Genomic DNA, 20269 nt, shown 5'->3' with positions numbered 1-20269 from the left:
TCCAGCAAGTGTGTTCTGGAAGTACCCCACAGCTATTTGTCTCTTCTCCCCTAACAACCAACTGGGTACCCTACCATGTCCGTTTCAAGGGTCCAAACCTCCAGGAAAGCAACCCTCCGACCCCCACAATCATGGACAGGGGAAGAGGCAAGAGGGGTGCCAGGTTACAGGGAACAGTGCTACAGTGCCAGCTCTGGAAAGGAGGCTGCCCACCTATCCATACCCCTTCTCCAGAGGGAGCAGGCCATAAAGCAGGGAGGCAGTGAGCTTAATTGAATTCATGTTTAATAATTACAGGCACCGTGCCCCCCCTTCCCCCTGCCCAGGCAGCAGCAGGGGTGGTGCAGGGGCTGGGGCATATGCCCCCAGCAGCGAGGACGGCAGTCCCATGAGTGATTTTCAGAAAATAAAAAAGGACCCCGGGGGCAGGCGGTGGTGCCCCCCCACCAAGACACACCAAATTTCAAGACTTTATATATAATATATCTCTGTGCCCCAGGGGGAGGAGAGGGACACCTGGCAGCATCCTGGAGGGGGGGGCCCAGGCAGCCCCACGCCATCCTGCCTCTTCAGCCATTTTATTAGCTCAGACACATAGCACTACAGGCACCCACTGCCACCGCCGCTGCTGCCGCCCCCCCTGCAGTCCGGGCGGCTGGCCGGGCCATCCGAGTGTCCATGGGGCTCCAAGTCCCCGGCCCCACCCGCCTTCAGTTGTGGTCAGACTCCTCCTCCTCCGCCTCACGAAGCCACTTGAAGAAGGCTGTGACAGATTTAAGGGCCACGCCCTTGCCCTGTTGCTCAGCAGGGTCCTTGCTACTCTCCCAGCTGTAGAAGGCATCCTCTTTCACCACATCCTCGTCATACAGCGTGTCAAAGAACATCCGAAGCAGGTCTGCAGGCAGGACGACAGCAGTTAAGAGGAGTGCTACCCACAGCCACCCCATTCCATTCCCAGGCTCCACCACTGTTAAAACAAGGGCCTGACCCACCATCCCGATTATCTGTGTGTCTGACCATTCCAGAGTGACTAGGTGGGTCTCTAACAAGATGTTAATCTCATCATCTAAGAAACTGATGCATGGTAATGAGTCACAGCAAAACCTTACAAACCTGCCCAAGCTTCACCTCAGCAGCTTCACTCATGCTGTATTTAATGAGAAAACCATACACAGAACTGGTACTCCTCAATTCAGGAATGACGTGAAGTCCCAGATATATCACTCACCAAAGTCAAGGGTTTATAACCTGGCCCCCATTACAGATCCTGGCAAACTGTGGATCCCAATATCCTCTTATTTTCCACATATCTCCTGAACATACACATCCTCTCCGGCCTTGACACTTTTACATGTGTTGCATCCTTTGCCAGAAACATCCTTTCTCTTGTCACCTCCCTACTGAATTTCTTTAGGCTCAACTCCAGCACCCCTTGCTCTGACCCTCTTTCTCCCCATCCTGGCTACTAGTTAAGCCTTCCCAAGCACTTGTCCTGTAAGCCCTGAACACAACCTATCCCATACCCCCACACTCCGCTGCCAAATTTTCCAAAAGCAAAGGGAGACCAAGTAGCGAATACATTTTCTTCTGAATAAAGAAAGCCTTGGATCTGGGTCCAGGCCTAGATGAAATAACAGCCATCTATGAGAAGCTGCAAGCCAGGTGTTCCTCGGGGTACACACACCCTCAAATCCACAACCACCACCACCCAGACCTATCCTACAGCAGCAGAGCATTTATCCCAAACTTGTGTTCCAAATTCCATGCACACCCACCCTGGGGACCCTACACAATCAATTACCCACTCTGCCCTATATTTTTGAGCCCAAGCTCCTCCCATCTAAACACAAAAGGCCTCCTTTACAACCACTATCTCTTACAGTCAAACAAAAGATTTTGTCTTTGGACAAGAAATTCACTAAATTCAAAGATTTTGTCTACACTTGCTGTTTTCCTTTCTTCGCTCTCTCAGTCAAGTATTACTCAGTCCTTTCCAATCCAGACTGCCCCTGCTCTACCAAATACTGTTTATGCCAAAGTGGCCTCCGGCACTAAATGTTCAGGTCTGCTCCTATGGAATTCTCAAGTAGCACCTAACATTACAAACCACTTCCCTCTCCTAAAATTACTTTGTCCTTTGTTCATAGGGCCCTGTCCTCCTCTGATCCCTACCTGTGGGTCCTCCACTTCCTCAACGTTCTATCCCAGGCTCTCATCACTCTTCCTCAGGCAATCCCATATCCTCTGGAGATTTGCATGTGTTGCCCTGTGCCAGCTTCTCACAGATCTGCCACCAACCCTGACCTCTTCCTTTCCAAATGAATTCCCATACCAAGCTGTCTACCTGACATCTCTTTTTACCCCCACCTAGGGACCGCAAACTCATTATGACCTAACTTAACCTGATCCAGTATCTCCAACTCCCCAGGCCAATGGTACCACACCATCCCCTCACCTGCTGAAAGCATCCTGAAAGTCATATAATTTCCTTGTTCTCATGACCTCTCCCACCACGCCAGTGTTAACTGTAACCACACAACTCTCAGCACCACTGCCGCCAGCAAGTTCGAGCCGCCAGCAACACAACCTGCTCCTAATTTGCTGCTCTTGCCATTTCCACATTCACCCTGTTCCAAACCACTCTTCCTACTAATGGCCAGGATGATCTAAAAACTAAAATCCCACAAAACTTTTTCCCGTCCTTCGGATGAAGGCCAAAACTCGTCCCATGCTGTAGACAGCCCAGCAGGACCTGGCCCACGTCCATCTCTCCAGCCCCATCTTGCCTCACACACAACTCGCTGCTACGCTTGCCCACACTGGCCTTCCTGGAGTTCTTTTACCCGTGTCAAGTCCTTCCTGCCTCAGGGCCTTCCTTTACACACAATTCCTTCATTTCAAGTATCCCCCTCACGTCTGTGGTTGTTATTTGGCTGCCATTTGTCAATTCCTTGTCATTTGGCTGCCGTTTGTCAATTCCCACTCGTTATCCCTTACACTAGGTGTCCCTAGAGAGCACCCCGCAGGACCCATCTTCCAACACTCATCACCACAGTTAGACTCCATGATAACACAGAACTGTGCTTGACGTAATCACTGCCAATGTCCCAGTGCCCTGGCATATACCTATTTGCCAAATGCAGAGTCTCAGGCATGTTAACCTAAACCTCAGTCTCCCAATATGGAATAGGGGATAACAACATATACTTTAAACAATAGTTGTGAGAATTAAATGAGGCAAGGAAAGAAAAGCCTCTCAGCCCCCTGCTAGGCCACAAGAGCACTGGGTACTTAGGTAAGTGTTACTGCTTTTCATCTCTGTGGTGCTGGCATCTAACAGCTGGCTATGCACAAAATGGCAGTCAGTTAGCCTTCAAAGCTGAGTCTTAACTCCTTCCATTTGTAGGCAAGGAAACAAACCCTTGCAGGGGGAAGAAATCAACCACCAGGGTGTTTTGCTCTCCAGGGACCACCCTCTTCCTTGGGTTGAGACCCTTTCCATGAGTGCCCCCTGCTGACAAGGCCCCCACCCCCACCCCCCGCAGCCTGGCTCTTACTGGCGGGCTGTTCTAAGGTCACTACAAGGGCCTGGAGAGCGTAGAGCGCCTGCAGCTCCTTCTGCTCATCACACAGGTATTTCTGTAGCAGTTTCGCTCGGGCTTTCAGCACCGCGACATCCACTCGGAGGGGCGTCTCAACTACAGGGAAGAAGACAGAGTTAAGTGGACTAATGCACCCTCAACCTGGTCCACAAATAGGAGGCAAAGACCGAAACCTCCCTCCCTCCATTTGCCTGCTGGGCCCACCCTTGCCCCACCATCTCCCTGGCTCCTCTTACAGATAATTGCAGAATAGCAGACAGTTGTCATGAGGGCTCGAACTAGTGTGTTGGATGCTACCTGCTGCTCACTCAGGTTGGCCTGTGCAGAGAGAAACAAATGGCCCGTGAGTTCTGAACTACGCCCCTGACCCGCACACCAAGAACGACCTCTCCTTTATCCCTCTTTCCCAACGCCTAGGGAGGCCATACCTCTATCCAGTCAAACACCCGCTGGTTACTGCTGCCCTCCTTCAGTAGCTTCTCCAGCTGCATGGTCAGCTCCTCGGAGGAGAGCATCCTTTGGCCAGGGGCTTCGGACTCCTCGCCCAAGGTATACTCCACCTTCTACAAAAGACCCCCAGTCAGGAGGTGAGTGTACCACATGGAGTGTGCGGAGGGAAGAGGAAGAAGAATGGCCAGTCCCAAATGCTAGAATTAGCCTAACTCCAGCCACAAACCTGTTCAGAGACGAATGCACTGACATCCTGGCCTTCAGGTAGAAATTCCTTCCAGCTGAGTCCAGCCTCTCGCCACAGTGTCCCCACCTTTTTGGGACCCTGGAAAATGCAAGACCAATTCAGCAAACTTCTCTCCCTCCCAGACCTAGCTCCATAAAGGTCACCCAACAAATATTTACTTAAAGGGCACTAGGTGCCTGCTAGGGGCTCAGAATGTTACAGAGGTGCCAAACAGGCACAGTCTCTCCATGCCTACAGGCTAGTACTGGACACAGACATCAGCCAAATGATCACCCAAAGACACAAGAAATCATCTACCACAGTGCCAGAAAACTGGAGGGGAGAGGGGCGGAGAATAGCCTAAGAGCCTCTACAGAAGAGGTCAATTAGCTTTCACAGAATTACCTTTACTGAAAAAGGTAAACCACCAAATCCTAACACCTCACCTCAGCCTTCCACACTCCTCCACACTTCTTTTTCTAAAAGAGCTTAGTTTTTCCTTATTCCAAGCTAACAAATGCTCACGGGAGAGGACAACTTCTAACAAATATGGCTTTTTGGTTACCAAGTCCAGAAAATTTTAAAAGCAGATATATCCCCCCACAACCCCACTGCAAATCAGAAATCCTCACATCAACAACAGTCTGAGCCCATTTCTGTGAGGGGACAAGAGATTCTGAAGACATTACTCTTTTTTTTTAAAAAAGATTTTATTTATTTATTTGACAGAGAGAGACAGCCAGCGAGAGAGGGAACACAAGCAGGGGGAGTGGGAGAGGAAGAAGCAGGCTCCCAGTGGAAGAGCCTGATGTGGGGCTCGATCGCAGAACACTGGGATCACGCCCTGAGCCGAAGACAGATGCTTAACGCCTGCGCCACCCAGGCGCCCCTGAAGACATTACTCTTTGTAACAACAGATATTCAGGATGACATTAACCCTTAAGAAGACTACCGTAGCTCACAAATTTTAAAGATGCTCATTCTAAGGCCACTGAGTCATCTCACAGTTGATACATTTAAACAAATGACCCTAAGTCTTTTCTTTATTAACAGTGTAGCAATAACAGGTGCTATCACCTGCTGCACCACAGAGTCTATGAAATACACACTGGTTCAATTCGCCTCTCTCGCTTTTTTAAAACACAAACTGCCCTAATACAGGTTTCTACCTAGAAGGATGACCAGGACGCTGAAAGAACAATTCCTTTCCACTCAAGTCTTATCTGTCCAGGCCCCAGGGACAGCTAACCTCTTGAAAGTACTCTTCCCAGCTCTCGAGACCACAGAGTGCCCCACCCACTTGCCTTTCCTGTTTCCCTGTGACATTTGCTAGTCACCACTTAGCTTTCACAAAAACAGTTCCAGCGCCCTCTGGGAAAGCTTTCCCTCATGAACGTCAAAGAGACACTCCTTTGCAACCCCACAGTACTCAAGACACTCCATTTCGACTATTTTATTTCACGCTTTACTTCACACTGTTTTTATTAAGCTGTCATTCCTTACTTTTCTCTTCTAGCTGGTTTCCTGTGTTTTATTCCCAGTGCCTAATATGTGGTTGGCAAATGTTTAAAAAAATGCTAGTTGAATCAATCAATCAATCAAGGGCTTAAGATCTTAGATTGCCATTCTCCTCCAGTCTTGCCCAGAACTCATGACAGGAACTGGTCTGAGAATGCCAGCCCCGGTGCTTTCTTTCCCAGGTACCAACACAGCACTACCATCACCATTAAACCCCATCCCACCAAAGGACCAGAGTCATCAGGGTCACAGCAACCAGCCAAAACCGCATGGTGGGAGGAAAAGTCCCGACACATCACCCCCAAAAGACTCTCACTTACCATGCTTTTACATAGAAGCCCCAGGATCTCCATCAACAGGGAAGCAGCTTTGCCCAGGGGTCTCAGAGGTTTTGTAATCTCCCTACAGGGAAAAAAAAATATAATGAGTGTTGATAGTCTCCAAAGCCCTGTCAGTACACTACCCCATCCCTCCCTAAACCCCGGCAACGAACCTGCCAATATATACCTCCCCTGAATCCTACTAAAGAGCGCTTACCTGAACAGCTCCCCCATAGGTATCCCACCTTCCTGCAGAATGGGTGTTATGAGTTCTGCTAGGTAGAGCCACACATGGGGGATGTCAATTTCCATGTCTTCAGCCAATTCTAAGATTTCATACAGCCTACAAATGGAATTTAGAGTCAGGGCATTCCAGGGGCACCGGGGTGGCTCAGTTAGTTGAGCGTCCAACTCCCGATTTCAGTTCAGGTCATGATCTTGGGGTCCTGGGATTGAGCCCTATGTCAGGCTCCACGCTCAGCAGGGAGTCTGAGGGTTCTCTCCACCCCCCCCATCCGTCTCTCAAATAAAAATAAACATTTTTTAAAAAAAAAAAGGTCAAGGAACTCTAGGAAACGCAAGCTGGACCCCCACCCTCCTTCTGGGGCAACATGGCATTGTTAAAGGATCGACTGTGGAGCCCCTCGAGAACACTTCCTAAACCTGGGACAATTATCTCAAGCTAAGGCCACACTCTCGCTCTCACATGGTATACCCTACCCCTGTCAAAAGTACGCTGACCAGGATGGCCTGAGGAACCCACACTCTTATCCAAGGTTGCATGGGTCCTACAAAGGAGGGAAGTCTGTGGGTATGTAAAAGTAGAAGGCCCTCAGGAGGCATACCCTTGGTAGTACTGAGCAGTGGAGAGATGCCCAGCAAGGAGCAGCTGGTGCAGCAGCCGCCCCATATGCTCACGAGCGATGGTGCTGCGCTCCAGTGTTGACTCAATGCCATGCCGCACAAAGATGAAGAGCAGGGAGGGTGAGGCCAGCTCCTGTACACACTGCATTGCCTCCTGCAGGGGTGCGGGCAGGAGGGAGAGGGCAGTCACCATGGGGTCCAGACCCCATACTCCATGCCTGTCAGCACATGTCCCGCCCACTCTGCTGTCACTCACACCCCACCCACTGCCTACCTTCATGTCATTGAGATGGAGGTATTCCTCAATGATGGCCTTGGATTTCTTCTCCAGCTCTTCCTCAGAAAGCGCAGCCTTCGGGGGGCTCACCGGGGGCAGGGTGGCTTCTCGCTTCACTGAAGGGGGAAGAACAAATTAGGTTTGTTTTTTTTTTTAAGACTATTTATTCGAGAGAGCCAGCGAGAAATAGAACAGGAGCAGAAGGGGAGGGGTGGAGAGGGAGGGAGGAGCAGACTCCCTGCTGAGCAGGGACCCTGATGTGAGGCTCAATCCCAGGACCCAGGGATCATGACCTGAGCTGAAGGCAGACGCTTAACCAACTGATCCACCCAGGTGCCCCATGGAGACTCTTCAGTTCTAATTTTCCTAGCAAGAAAGGCTTAGAGCTCTGAAGATTGGAGACTGGCTAGTCCCAAACCCATACCTTTCCCTTCCTCTCCCAGCCCCTTACCAGCATCTCGCCCGCGGTCCCGATCCTCTGTGAGGCTAGCTGCCTTGCGCAATCCCTCAGGCTGGGAGGGCCGCTCTCTACTCCGCTCCTCCACTTCCTTGCTGAAGCTCCGCTTGGTGGCAGGTGTCCGAGAGCGATCGAGCCGGTCCCCACGGTCACCTCCCCGTTCACTCCGCTCTAGGCGGTCTCCCCGGTCCCCTGCTTTCTCACCTCTTTCCCGACTCAAGCTACTCCTGGAGAGAAAACAGGCACGTCACCTCTCACCTGTACCACCTAGGCGGCTCTCTCGTATAGTTACCCGACATGCTGAGCGACCATCAGGCCTAGTTCCTGCCATCAGGAATGTGCCCCAATCTAGCTAGGGGCCTGAGCATTACAGGTGTGAGGATTCCTATGGCAACCACCAAAGCCCAATCATAGTACTCCCCGTGTGATGAACAAACCTCACCTCTGTACCACACGTCTGCTATCTGTGCTTTCTGTAGGCACTGCTTGTTGAAGGGCTGAGAAGCGGTTCAAGGTACTAGTAGCTGGACGAGCAGCTTCTGATGCTGGGGAGGCAGAAAGTCCAGATCAAAATCTCTTCCCACTTTCTTCCATTTTATCTCCTACTCACCAATTTAGGACACTCGGTCCTACACTCCCAACACGAACACCATTCATTCAGTCCCTAGTCCCAAGCATAGGCCTCCTGTTATTACCGAACCACTTTGTAGCAAAAGTCTCCCCTACAAACAAGGCTCTGCCTTCAAGAAAGAGGATTAACAGCCACCCAACTCTTTACAGTGGCCTCCATACCTGCATCAGAGGGCTTGGCTCCTGAGCCCCCACTGCTGCCCTTGCCCCAGCTCAATCGTCCTCCAGGTGCAAAGAGCTGGTTGTTAGAATCAATGGAGCCGGGCTGAGGAAGGAAAGGGATGGGAGGAATCATGAGTCTGATCTGGCCAAAGCCCACTACTACACAGTAGCAAATCGCCTAGACCAGGCGCCAGGCAAACTTTTCCTGTAAAAGGCCAAATAGTAAATACTTCAGGCTTTGCGAGCCATACAGTTTCTATTTCAACTATTCCACTCAGCCACTGTAGCACAAAAGCAGTCACAGACAATACTTAAAGGGAATCAATATGGTTGTGTTCTAATAAAACCAAGGACGCTGAAATTTACAATGTGAGTAATTTCATATCACATAATATCATCCACTTTATTTTTTTCAACTGTTAAAAAACCATTAAGGCTACTTGTTAGCTGTGGAATTAGAGAAGGAAAGAGTGGGCCAGATTTGCTGTGCGAGTTTGTTGACCACTGGCCCAGACATGTGAATACAACCCCTTGAGCTGGCAGTCCTGTCTCTAGCAATCTAACCAGTGAGAGGAAAAATTCAGCCGTCACCTTTCCAACTTAGAAAGTGAGGGGACCAAGATCCAAACCTAGGCTCAATGCCTGTTTGATCCCTCTTTACCCTCCCATGACCACCACCACTCCCTCCAATACAGCCCCTACCTTCGTGATCTTGGTGAGTCGTGAGGTGTCAATAGGGCGGCTGCCCTTGCTGATGGGGACTGTGTTCCAGCCACCATCATCCACAAGTGGGAGGCCACGGCCTGGGACAAAGAGAAGAGCATATTGCAATAATGAGTACCTCTTAGCACCCCTATCAGCTGGGGCCGCCTCCAGGCCCCCTTCCTCAGATCCTCAGTTCCATCATGTGGTCTCAGTGGCCCAGACACGTGGCACTAACAAGAAGTCATCAGTGGAAAGTTTAACCCCTCACCCTGACCCCCTCCTCAATCTGAGCCTCAGACTCACTAATGGGTGGGCCTGGAGGGCCGCCCCGACGCTTGTCGCTGCCCTTGGCCATCAGTTGCTGCACTTTTACGTGTTCCCAGTGCTCTTCCATCTCAGCCTCCTTATGGATCTGGTCAATGGTCTTGGGACCCTGGTCCCCACGGCGTGGCACCCAATTGCTCTGTGGGGACAGAAGGCCAGCCACAAGGTAATTATATCAGAAAGCCAGACAAAGCAATGCTGGGAACTGGGGGCTATAGCGTACAGGTAGCAGACCAGCAGTGGGAAGGAGAGGACACACACCCGTCGCAGATCCAGCACGTCTTGCAGCATAAAGCGGATTCGGGATGAAGTCTTCTTTTCCTTAATGATTTTTTCCATCTGGTTGAAATACTGATCCATTCGGGGCTAGGAAGAGGCAAAGGCACGAGGCCAGGAACTTGTAACACCTCAACTCCCAACTGTAGGCCCAGCCCCTCCTCAGACCCTCGGCTCCTGTGGCTCCGTGGCCCACACATGGCAGCCCAACAAGGAGCCTGTGAGGGGACAGCAGGCCCCAGGCACTTTAGCCTGTGCCATTCCACATCCCAGGACCCTTACCTTGGCTTTTTCAAAGTCCAGATCTTTGCCAATGGTAGTGAGCAGACGACAAAGGCATTCAAGTGACTCTTCGTCGTGGTTCTTAAGGAGTTTAACCACGCAGTCATGCATTATTGCCTCTGTTAACATCTTCAGCTTAAACAACTCCCCAATAAACTTGATATTCCCTAAAGAGCGCCGCCGGGCTATGTCTCGAGCCTCTTCCAACTCTTCTTTCAGGCGTCCCCGTTCTTCTGCCTGCCAGTTATAGGACAGAAATCCATCAAAAAGGTACCCAGACACTGGGCTAAAACCCTTCTATATTCCACTATCTGGATTCCTAACCCTAGCAGCAAGTATTCCTGTCTTAAGGCAGAGAAACCCCCAAAACACCATCACCCCCAGCCTCCTTTTACCTTCCCCCACCCCATTCTACAGCAAAGCAGCCACTAGGTGGGTGGACACTGGGTTGGCGCTTTCTCTTACCGTAGCAGCTTCATCCATTTCTTTTTGCTTTTTCTCAAAAACCTCATCATCATCTTTGTCTTTTTCAAACTCTTTTTGACATCGATTCAACAACAGTTTTCGGAAGTTCACAGTCACTGTTGGCTTTTCTGTAGTGGGCACTTTCAGCTGTATGTCAGAGAGAACGTCACATTTAGACTGGTCCCGAGTGGGGAGGCCCTCTAAGAGTCTTTAGCTACCTAACGCAGAAGACCCTTGGCCCCCACTCTGCTGCCTCCTGGCTGCCATCAACAGCACAGGCTGGAAGAGAACCAAGAAGCTGGACTCAAGGAGTCTCAGGAAGAAGAGAAATAGGAAACTAGACCACAAGGTTTAGTAACAGTGGAAACTAACCGCCATGAGGCAGCGGCACATGTTGGCATAGGCCACAGAGAAGTTGGGCTCTGAAATGGCCTTCTCGAAGATAAGGTCAATGACCCCTTTGAGGCGTTCCTCGGTGTCAATGGCCAGCTGTGTCACCTGCTTCATCAGCTGCTGGAACATCTGGGGTGTCAGCTTATTCAGGATAGAGCGCACCCTGCGGAACAGGTCCTGGGAGAGGGGACAGAGAAGACACAGAATCCAGTGAGTTCTCAGAAGAAGGGGTCACTGGGAGGGATGGGAGACGGCAGTATGGACTCGGGTAGCCACTAGTGATAAGGATGACAGAAACAAAGAGGGCAGAGCTGGAAGGCAGACCTTGAAGAGAAGAAACAGAGAGCAAAGGCAGCACTGGCCAGTACCTGGGTTTTGCTGCCATCAGCATCCTCTTCCCCTCGATCCTTATCAGCGGCCGTCCGCTTGCTGCTGGGTTTCCAGGCTTTCTCTGCTTTGTTCAATTTTATATCTTCAGTCATTAACACTGTGGCGATGATCTTGCGGGGCTCCTTTCGGGGACCCTGCTGAGAGCGCCGGGGTCCCAGACCAGCCTGCTAATAAGCAAGGGGTCAGGCCGAGTGAAGACACAGAGCAAGTCAGCACAACCTGTGACACTGCTTCCACACATCACCAGGGCAGAGTCCCCCTCCCCCCAGCAAGACAAGGGAGCCAGCCCCCAACCCCCCATGACCATCTGTCCCTCTAGCCAGTCCCACTCACCGGCCCTCGGGGAAGCTCCCCACCTGGCCCACCCCTTGGGGGCCCACGGTTGCTGAGGGCTGGTCGGCCAAGGTTGGCAAAGGAAGGAGTGAAGTCTGGACCACAATTTATGCCTTGAAGTCTAGGGGGGTCCAGTGGCCGCAGTGGTGTTTTATTGGCCTGCAAAGAGGAAAGGGAAGGCATGAGAAATAGGCTATGGCTCCTGACTATTCTTTCAGGACCTCAGGCTCCTCCCCCAGCCAGCCAGCCCAAACGGACCCTCCCCCTCAAGTCTACCAACCTTATCCAACACCACATCGCTGATATGGGGCAGGCCCTCCGGCTTCTGCATACTGGCAAAGATGAACTGAAAGCCAAGTAGGAACTCACGGTCATAACGCTTTTTCTCCTCAAGGTTTAGAGGCTTCCACTGATCTACGAGGAAGACAAGATGAACCAATCATACCTTTGTGTCCTGGGGCCCTGGCAAGAATACCCAACCCCTCTCAACCCTGACTTTAGCATACCTTTTTTTTTTTTTTTTAAAGATTTTATTTACTTAAATTTGAGAGAGATAGTGCGAGTGAGCAGAGTGAAAAAGAGAGCACAAGTGGGGTGGAAGAGCAGAAAGAGAAGAAGAAGCAGGCTCCCCACTGAGCAAGGAGGCAGGCAGACACTTAACCAACAGAGCCACCCAGGCACCCCCAGCATACCTGACTTATACTCATACTTCTGTTCCCCGGGCTGGATGTTCTCAGCATTGTGAATTTTGTCTTCCTTTGAGTCCCAAGTCTCGTCTGCTTCCTCAGGCCTCGGGGGTGCACTGCTGCCCTCAGGCTCTGGACCAGGACTGGTGCCCACAGGAGGCTGATTCTCCACTTCTGGTACTCCTGGGCTCACCTGTAACCATAGAACATTCCATTTTGGTTGCAGTATGACTAGTGTTCATACCCAAACTCTGCCCTCTCTCCTCCATTACTTTCTGCTCCCTTACCTCCTTGAAGGCATCTAGAAGGTCTCCCACAGCCTCCTTCTTATTGAGCTCCTTAATTTTCCGTCTCTTCTTTGGCACAGACACCGCCACTATTTGGGGGGTAAAAAAAATGGGAATAACTTAGAGAGTACCCCTAATCCCTGGGGTAATAAACCAAAAAACAAAAAACAAAACAAAAAAAAAAAAGCAGCTACTCTACAATACTTCCTCTTTCCATTACATTTACTCTAGACTTAAAATTCTTTAAATCTTAGAATTTTATCTCTTAGGCTCCATCAAAAGGCTTCTATGACCCAGACACAGTGACACAAATGAGAGGTCATCAATAAAGAGAAAAAAACCACACCTTCTGGCCCGCCCCACTTCTACATCCAGCCACACCTTACCTTGGGTGGTGGCTGCTACCTCCAAAGTCTGAGACAGGTGGGCTGCAACAGGGGTGCTCTCTGGGGGGAGAAGTTCCTCTCCTCCCTTCTGACCTTCAGCATCTCCTGCTTCTCCTTCTTCTTCCTCTTCTTCCTCTTCCTCCATTTCCTCCTCCTGTGCTGGGGAAGTAGCTGGAGGAGCCATAGCTGGAGTGGCAGAGACGACGGTGGGGGGAGCCACTGCTGCTGTAACCTCCTTGGCCTGCTCCTTTGGCTCACTGACTGGGCTTAAGTCCACAGCTGGTGGCGAGGGGGCTCCGTTGAGCAGTTCCTCAGGTTGGGCAGTTGGAGCAATGGGCATGGGGGATTCGGAGGGACAAGCTGGGGGAGGGAGAGGAGCAAGCTCTGGGCTCGACTCCACCTCTGGTTCCAGATCCTCAGATGGGACAATGCCATTCGGTTCAGGAAGAATTTCCTCTTTGTGAGATGCAGAGGGGGTGGAAACCTGGAGAGGACTGGAAGAGAACTCAGATTCTGGAATCGGTTTGCTAAGTGTCACTTCTACTTCCAGTATGGGTTCAGCGAGGGGAGTGGGTTCTGGAGAGAGGCAATATGGCTCCCCAGTTTCACGGGGCATTGGGGTGGATTCTTCTACAGACATTTGGATCATCCCCGTTGTCACGGTGTCCCCAGGAATGGAGAGGACTGCGAGATTAGGCTCAGACCCCGGTTCCAAGATTGGGGGTGGTGATGGGGTCGGACAAGGCGATGAAGGCTGGGATTCTGAAGGGCTGTGTTCTGGGCCAGGCAGCCCGGGCCGGCTCCCAATGATTGCTCCCTGGGACCGGTCATCTGCACCGCAGGAAAGAAGACAAGTAATTAAAGGCAAGTCTTCACTGCTGTTGTTCCTCCTCCTCCCAGCCAAGGTATTCCCAACCTAACACCCACCCCCACAATCTTATTCCACCTAAGCCTTTTCCCTTCTCACCCAACATGTGATCCACTCGCAAAATCCCACTACTTACTAAAACCTAAGGTCATTCTTCTCTGACACCCAGGTCAAGTTACTCCACCTCCTCAGCATTTGAAATTGTCACAAGCCCTTCCCCATAAAAGTTCTGCCCCACCTGCTTACCTACCTGGCCGGACAACAACAGCAACCTGGGGTGTCTCCCCATTAGCCTGAGGCTCCAGACCGCCTCCCGTCTGCAGGACACAAAGGGTTACCAAGTTTGCCCTGAAGAGGCCCACAACCCTTCTCTATTAGAGCCATTTCTACTTTAACTCTGCCTAAAAATCCAGGAAAGCAGGGAAAGAAATCCCTTAGTTGAAAGAAAAGATCAAAGGACTTGGGAACCCAGGTCAGAACAGCCATCCTAGCCAGGGCCTCACTCAAAGATCAGACAATACCTGGGGAGGGGTGGGTGTGGAGGCAGTGCGGGCCCCAGACATGATCTCCTCCGTGATATCCTTCCCTCCTTGGTTTGGATCTCGAATTCGGATCTGGGGAAAGAAAGCTCCAGGATGAGTGGGAAACAGGAGGAGCCCACCTCTCCACCCTGCCCCACTCCTAAGACTCCAGGCCAACCCCCCACCCCCCACTGGGAAGCAGGTGGGTGGGAGCCAGGAACCCCATGAGTTCTACTGTCAACCCATCCAGCTCATCTTGTACTCCCTACCCCGGCCCCCACCCCTAAGAGACCCTTGACCTCACAGAGCAGCCCCGTACATCACAATGCCCCTCCCTCCCTCAGCCCTGCCCCACCAACAGTCCCCAAGTCACTGGCTGCACACCATGGGACCCAGGACCCCCATCTAGCACCCATACAGCTCACTTGTGGCTAGTCTGCCTGATCTCTGGGGGCAGGGCCCAGATCCAGTGGGTGGAGCCAGGGTGACTCAGCGGCTTCCCCAGCCCTGGCACCCTATTCTGGGCACCACGCCCAGGGCTTGAGGATTGAGCAGAGGCGGAGGCCTCAAGAGCTTCCAGGACTGGGAGGTGGGGGGTGGGGCCACAGAAAACAAACCATTTCCAAGACAAGCCACCAGAAACCCAAAACCAAATACAGATCTTATGGACCCCCAGAACCTGGGTCTCTCAGGAACTCCCACACTAGTCTCTTTAGTTGTCCCATGAGCCACTTCTACACCGGAAGTCTTACTCCTAACAAAGAACCTGAGCACTTCACAGATCTCCACTCTCTAACCACTCCCAGCTGAAGATCTCCTTCCTCAACTTTCTGCTCCCTGACCCACAATGTGCCTGACCTTGATTCTCCCTTTCCCACATGTCCCAGAGCCCCTTGCTGCTACTCACGGTCTTCCGCTCCCTCTTGGGAGCAATCTGGGGTGGCTGGTTCATCAAAACTGGGGCGGGGGCCACACCAGTGGGAAACTGCTGCACACCCTGGGCTGGGTAGTAGGCGCCAGCTTAAGGGGGGGCACAGAAAGGAAGAATGGTGGCAGCGTCAGGGCCCAACCACATACAAACGCCTGCTTGAATGCCTCCCATCCCCAGAACCTCTCATCACCCACAGCCGGCCCCTTGCCCTGCCCCACCCACCTCCCCAAGGGAATGAGGTGTCTATCAAAGCTGGGGAACCAGTCTGAACTGCGTTTACAAGAATTCCTGACACTGACATACACACACCTCGTAGACAGGCACTCCTTCCCCACCACATACCAGCTACCACTACCAGGACTTCTGTTTCTCTTCTACCCTATAAGGTATTATGTAAGCCCCCAACCCCCAGCAACACACACACATGTATTCTGAGGGAGCAGCAACTACTTAACCTAAAACAGAATCAGGTCTTTGGCTGGGAATGAGTAAAACAGATTTGCCAACCCAGTTCCACTCAACCTGAGTCCAGTTCCAGTCTCCAGCCCTTTGCTAAGGGGCAAGGAAACAAAGAGTAACATTATGAACCAGGCCCAGGATGTGGAAAAATTAATTCCTTAAAGCAATGGTCTCCAAAATGGGATGTGTTCTTTAATCTCATCCATAATCTCCACTTGTTTTTGACAAGCAACGTTAAGTGTGTTCTTTAAATGATGCATACGTATAAACAAACAAAAACATACATGTATTAGAGGTACATACTCAAAATTTTTCCTGATAGATGATCAAAAAATTTTGGAAACCACTGCCATAAAGAACAGACTAATCCTTTCCTAGAATATAAATGAAAAACAGCTACAAAACCTCCCAAATCCACGTTACATGGGCTCCCACCAACCATGGAACAAGTGTCACAGGGAACGTTTACTAAGAGGCCCTCAAACTTGTGCCTGATCCTATATTCTTAGACAGAGGGAGGAATCCCAACTCTTACCAATGGGACAAAACACTCCCTGCCCCCCAAATCCCCACCCAACACCGATTTCACATTAAGCACCAATTCCTACTACCTACTAACCCTATCATTTTTAGACTGAGGAATGAGCCTAGGAAGGGTCTAGGAATTCGCAGGTGAGTTTAGATGCTCCCTGGGACTCACTCTCACCTGACTCCCTCCCCTGCTTACCGTAAGTCCCAAACTCTGTAGGGCTTGCACCCGGATAGAAGCCTGGGGCTCCTGGCTGTACAGGATACTGCTGTGTCGGTACAACATATGTGGAACGCCCCTGGTGGGGAAGGGGGAGGAGGAGGGGAGAGGAGTTGAGGGAGCTATGAGTACCATATCAGACTACAAAGAGAATGCAGAGCAAGACAGGACAAGCCACTGTGGGCAATGACCAGAAGGAAGTCCCACTTCTGCAGAAGAGATGGGAGTGGAGGGTCAGGGTAGGGGAGAAGAGGGTTGGGGTGTAAGGTTCCATGGCTTCCAGCCCCCAAGCCTCCAACCTCACCTGTCCAGGGATGTAGTAGGCCCCTTGGGAGGCTGAGTAGGAAATCTGGGAAGGGATCATCATTACTTGGGATCCAGCAGGGTAGACATGGGCAGCTGGGCCAGGGCGGGCGGGGGCTGCACTCTGCACTCGGGTGGCTGCACTGCTCGGGGGCTGGGCCCGGCTAGGGTAGAAGTGCTGTCAAGAGGGAGGAAGGCAGTTGGTGTTGGGAAAGGGAGGAAATGGACAGCAAAATGGCCACTCCACAATGTCTCTAGTCTGGAGAGAAGTACTGGGGGCTTTGGAGCATGGGGGCCAATCCTAACTCACCTGACCAACTGATGGTTAAGTGGCCTCTTGTACTCACGCGTACCCTCCACATTCAGATATGCGCTTTGCACTCTATGAATATTTACTCCCTCACTGCCGTGCATACTCATGTCACCTCTACCAGGCTACCCCCTCTGCAAAGGGTTCCTAACACCCAGATGCATCATGCCTAAGTAAAACCCTTTTGGGCAACATACTCCCCAGCATGCACTGCTCCACCCTAAGGTACAGAGGAGCTGACCACTAACATGCAAGTCTCCCAGTTCCCAGATATGCACTCTGCCAAGATCTAGCCCCTAACATGCATCGGTCAGCATCAGACTGAGGACCTTAGCAAACATGTCTCCACCCTGAAGACCCCGTCCCTGTGTCTAGCCCCTGACTAGGGTGGAAGTTAAGGGTGAGACCACAAGAAAGGGTCCAGGATTAGCAAAGGAGTATTACCTGCAGAGACCTGAATCCTCCCTGAGAGCACATGGGGACAGGAAAGAAGAGAATTATCCCCAAGGTGATGGGGGGGGGGGTGGAAAATGAAGGAAGTAGGACAAGAATGCTCCCACTTAGGAAGAATTTAGGGAACAGAGAAAGGCAAGAACCAGCGGGAGTATTTATCTCGCCGGAGTGTAAAGAGAAAGAAGGGAAGGGGAATGGAGCACTCAACCTCCCAGGAAAAGGAGGAAATAGGAAAACAGGAGTTGGCAGCAGGGCCCAAAGCACTGCTCCCAATTCTCAAGGCACCAGGACCCCTAGTAATGCCACCCCCACCGACTCCATACTCCCCAAGGGGCCAGCCACGGTAAGTAATCAACAGCACAAAGTGCAGAGCCGCATGAAAGAACACTGAGCAACTGTCAGGAAATTGGGGCAGGTACAGGGCCTCCATAGTTTCCATCCTAGGCCCAAACTGGCCTAAGCTTTCCATGGCTCCCACCCAGGCCCCCTACTCCCCTCCCCACAGCCCCTCACCTGGCGGGGCTGAGAAGGCGTGTTCATTTGTGTCGCTTGTGGCGTACTGAACACCACCGGTGCTGTCTGCCCCGGGGGAAACGCTGGCTGAAGGGGGGAGACCAGAGTTCAGCAAGAGGGGAAACCCGGGTGGGGCAGAAACCTAAGCTGGTAAAGTAAGGGGAGCAGACCTGTGGCAAGAGAGCTTCGGCAGTCCACATGCCCCCTCTTCCCCATGACAGCCCCTGGGAACAGCCCAGGGGCCCTGTCTCAATTTGGCAGCAGGAAGCTGCACTTTGCCCTGACACAGATGGGGGTGGGAAAATCCAGAGGTTGGAACCTGTTCCTGACCAGCTGTCTGATCTCCCCCACCCCCACCCCAGTCTCTACTAATTCCTCCCTAATTACCTGTGGGAGTCCAGGGGACGGGGCAGGTGGGGGGCCTGTGGGCTGTGGAGCTTTGTTCATTTCATTTGGTGCCACATCAGGGTCCCCCCAGCACCTGTTGGGAAAGAGTGGAGCTCGGAAAGGGGAAGGCACCCAAGCTTAAGGCAAATGGAGTGGGGGAGGGGTTGAAGCAAGGGCTGGGTCCCACTCCGAGTCCCGGAGGCGCGAAGGGGGTGAAGGAGCAGAAAAGATTCATCTTACGTCCCCACCAACACGTTGTCAAACCCGCATCACCTCCAACCACCCCCCTGCTCTGCTAAAACAGCCCCCTCACTCACCCCCTCGGTTAAGAATAAGTCCACGGTGCGGCCTACAGGTTCTGGGCATCCGAGGGCCTGGGGTTGGGAGGTGAGGGGTATCAACCTGGCTCCGCGGGGCCCAAGACCAACCAGACCGGAAATTCCAGGTCTCGCTGGCACCAGGCTCCCGGATCACAAACGGAGCTAGCAGCTTCGGCCGTGGTGTCCCCACCCCCCACCTGGGGACACCGGGTTCGGGGCCAGGCCCAGGGGCACACAAGGCACGCCTGCTGCGGGTGGCCGCGGGGGCACCCTCACGGGGCCAGACGCGAGGCCTGCCGCCGCCCAGGAGCGGAGGCCAGGAAGGGCGGGAGTCGGGCCGTAAAAGGCCAGGCGGGCGGCGGCCGAAGAGGAGCCGGTTCCTAGCAAGTGAGGGTCGGCCCGGAGGGCGGGCGGGGCCGGGGGCTCCTCCCTGCCCGCCGCTGCCGCCTCCCTCCCCTGCGCCCTCCCTGCGCAGCGCCGGCCAGTGCCAAAGAACAACGTGTCACTTCCCGGCGGCCGGGCCGCAAAGGGGGGAGGGGGCGGTGGGCCGGGAGCCGCGGTGCTTGCGCCTGCGGGGCCCCCTCGGGTCAGGCCGAGGTGGCACTTCGCGGCCGGCAAACCCGGCACCCTACCATCCCGCGGGGGCCGCATATTCCGACCCCGCGCTCCCCCACCCCCACCCAGCAGCCAGGCCGGGCCAGGCCGGGCACACGTGGGCCAGGGATCGGGCCCTGGCGGGCCGGGGCCCGGGCTTGGGCCGCGGGGCCAGGGCGCCGGGGCGGCTGCGCAGGGTGGCCGGTCCCGGCCCGGATGGCGGCGGATGCGGGGGGAGGGGGTGGGGGGGCCGGGTCGGGCCCGGACATGGCGGCTTTACCTTCAGTCTCCTTCAGTCCGCGCGGCCGAGCCCCACGCAGCCGCACAGACGTAGTCCACAACCATTTCCGGCTCCCCGCACAGATCCCGCTCGGCGGCCACCGCTTCTCCGCAGGCGCAGCCGGCGCCCCCACGTGACCGGCGCAGAGGGCGGAGCTGCGCCCGGTGCCGCGGAGTACAGAAGATTTGCCCCGCCTCGTCACGTGATAGTCACTGCCCGCCCCCGTGTCCCCTCCCGAACTTTGGAACTTCCAGACCGACCCCCCTCTGCGTCTCTGTTCCGCGGTTCTTTAGTTCATTCATTCTTTGAACAAGCATTTATTGAGTGCATACTAAGTACTAGGCGAGTGCTGGCGGCGGCGCGGGGCGGGGGGGCGTGCTGAGAATACCGAAATTTATTGAAGACTCAGTCCTGCCTAAATAAATCATGATACAAATATGAAAAGAAAAACAAATTATGCAGCCTTTGAAAATAAAGTGATTGAAATACCTATTCAACTGAATGCCAGGCTAAAAGGACTGAAACATTCTAAGGAATTAATACTGGTAA

The 20269-nt window shown here is 52.9% G+C and overlaps 1 protein-coding gene and 2 non-coding genes across 4 annotated transcripts; all 3 read right to left on the bottom strand.

Annotated features, from left to right (window-relative positions):
* Positions 1 to 268: 268 nt before the first annotated feature.
* Positions 269 to 19874, bottom strand: EIF4G1 (eukaryotic translation initiation factor 4 gamma 1). 2 transcript variants are annotated; one of them, XM_087861462.1, is made up of 33 exons: positions 19721 to 19874; positions 18844 to 18900; positions 18527 to 18620; positions 18140 to 18226; positions 16865 to 17041; positions 16540 to 16639; positions 15330 to 15442; positions 14423 to 14515; positions 14152 to 14218; positions 13034 to 13864; positions 12648 to 12736; positions 12367 to 12553; positions 11955 to 12088; positions 11675 to 11833; positions 11320 to 11508; positions 10931 to 11128; positions 10559 to 10705; positions 10094 to 10330; positions 9797 to 9901; positions 9515 to 9674; positions 9209 to 9309; positions 8507 to 8609; positions 8157 to 8259; positions 7709 to 7941; positions 7255 to 7373; positions 6962 to 7134; positions 6334 to 6459; positions 6117 to 6198; positions 4279 to 4377; positions 4031 to 4165; positions 3839 to 3920; positions 3558 to 3698; positions 269 to 895 (listed from the first exon to the last, which is right to left on the bottom strand). In XM_087861462.1, exons 3-33 carry the CDS (start codon positions 18584 to 18586, stop codon positions 711 to 713), a joined length of 4815 nt encoding a protein of 1604 aa, XP_087717588.1. In that variant the 5' UTR covers positions 18587 to 18620; positions 18844 to 18900; positions 19721 to 19874; the 3' UTR covers positions 269 to 710. The 2 variants fall into 2 exon arrangements, with proteins under 2 accessions (XP_087717588.1, XP_045632546.1); XM_045776590.2 differs by having other exon boundaries at positions 11320 to 11505.
* Positions 9389 to 9464, bottom strand: LOC123778981 (small nucleolar RNA SNORD66). The gene has a single exon (XR_006776047.1). It is a non-coding gene; the product is annotated as a small nucleolar RNA SNORD66 (small nucleolar RNA).
* On the bottom strand, positions 12889 to 12978 carry LOC123778982 (small nucleolar RNA SNORD66). Its single transcript, XR_006776048.1, has one exon. It is a non-coding gene; the product is annotated as a small nucleolar RNA SNORD66 (small nucleolar RNA).
* Positions 19875 to 20269: the final 395 nt, after the last annotated feature.

The sequence above is a fragment of the Ursus americanus genome, chromosome 4 (genome assembly GCF_024610735.1).
Source record: "Ursus americanus isolate L20-20 chromosome 4, mUrsAme1.1.p, whole genome shotgun sequence".
Classification (NCBI taxonomy): Eukaryota; Metazoa; Chordata; class Mammalia; order Carnivora; family Ursidae; genus Ursus; species Ursus americanus.
The sequence above is the reverse complement of the archived record's forward strand: the minus strand, read 5'-3'. Positions and strand labels throughout refer to the sequence as shown.

Bases quoted from the DNA above. Each gene is read 5' to 3' on its own strand.
- EIF4G1 (XM_087861462.1), bottom strand. From the start codon at position 18,586: ATGAACAAAGCTCCACAGCCCACAGGCCCCCCACCTGCCCCGTCCCCT. The intron at 15,443-16,539 runs GTAAGCAGGGGA...CCCCCCCTTAAG, and splicing joins TACAGAGTTTGGGACTTACG to CTGGCGCCTACTACCCAGCC. The intron at 8,610-9,208 runs GTAGGGGCTGTA...TTCCTTCCTCAG, and splicing joins GACTCACCAAGATCACGAAG to CCCGGCTCCATTGATTCTAA.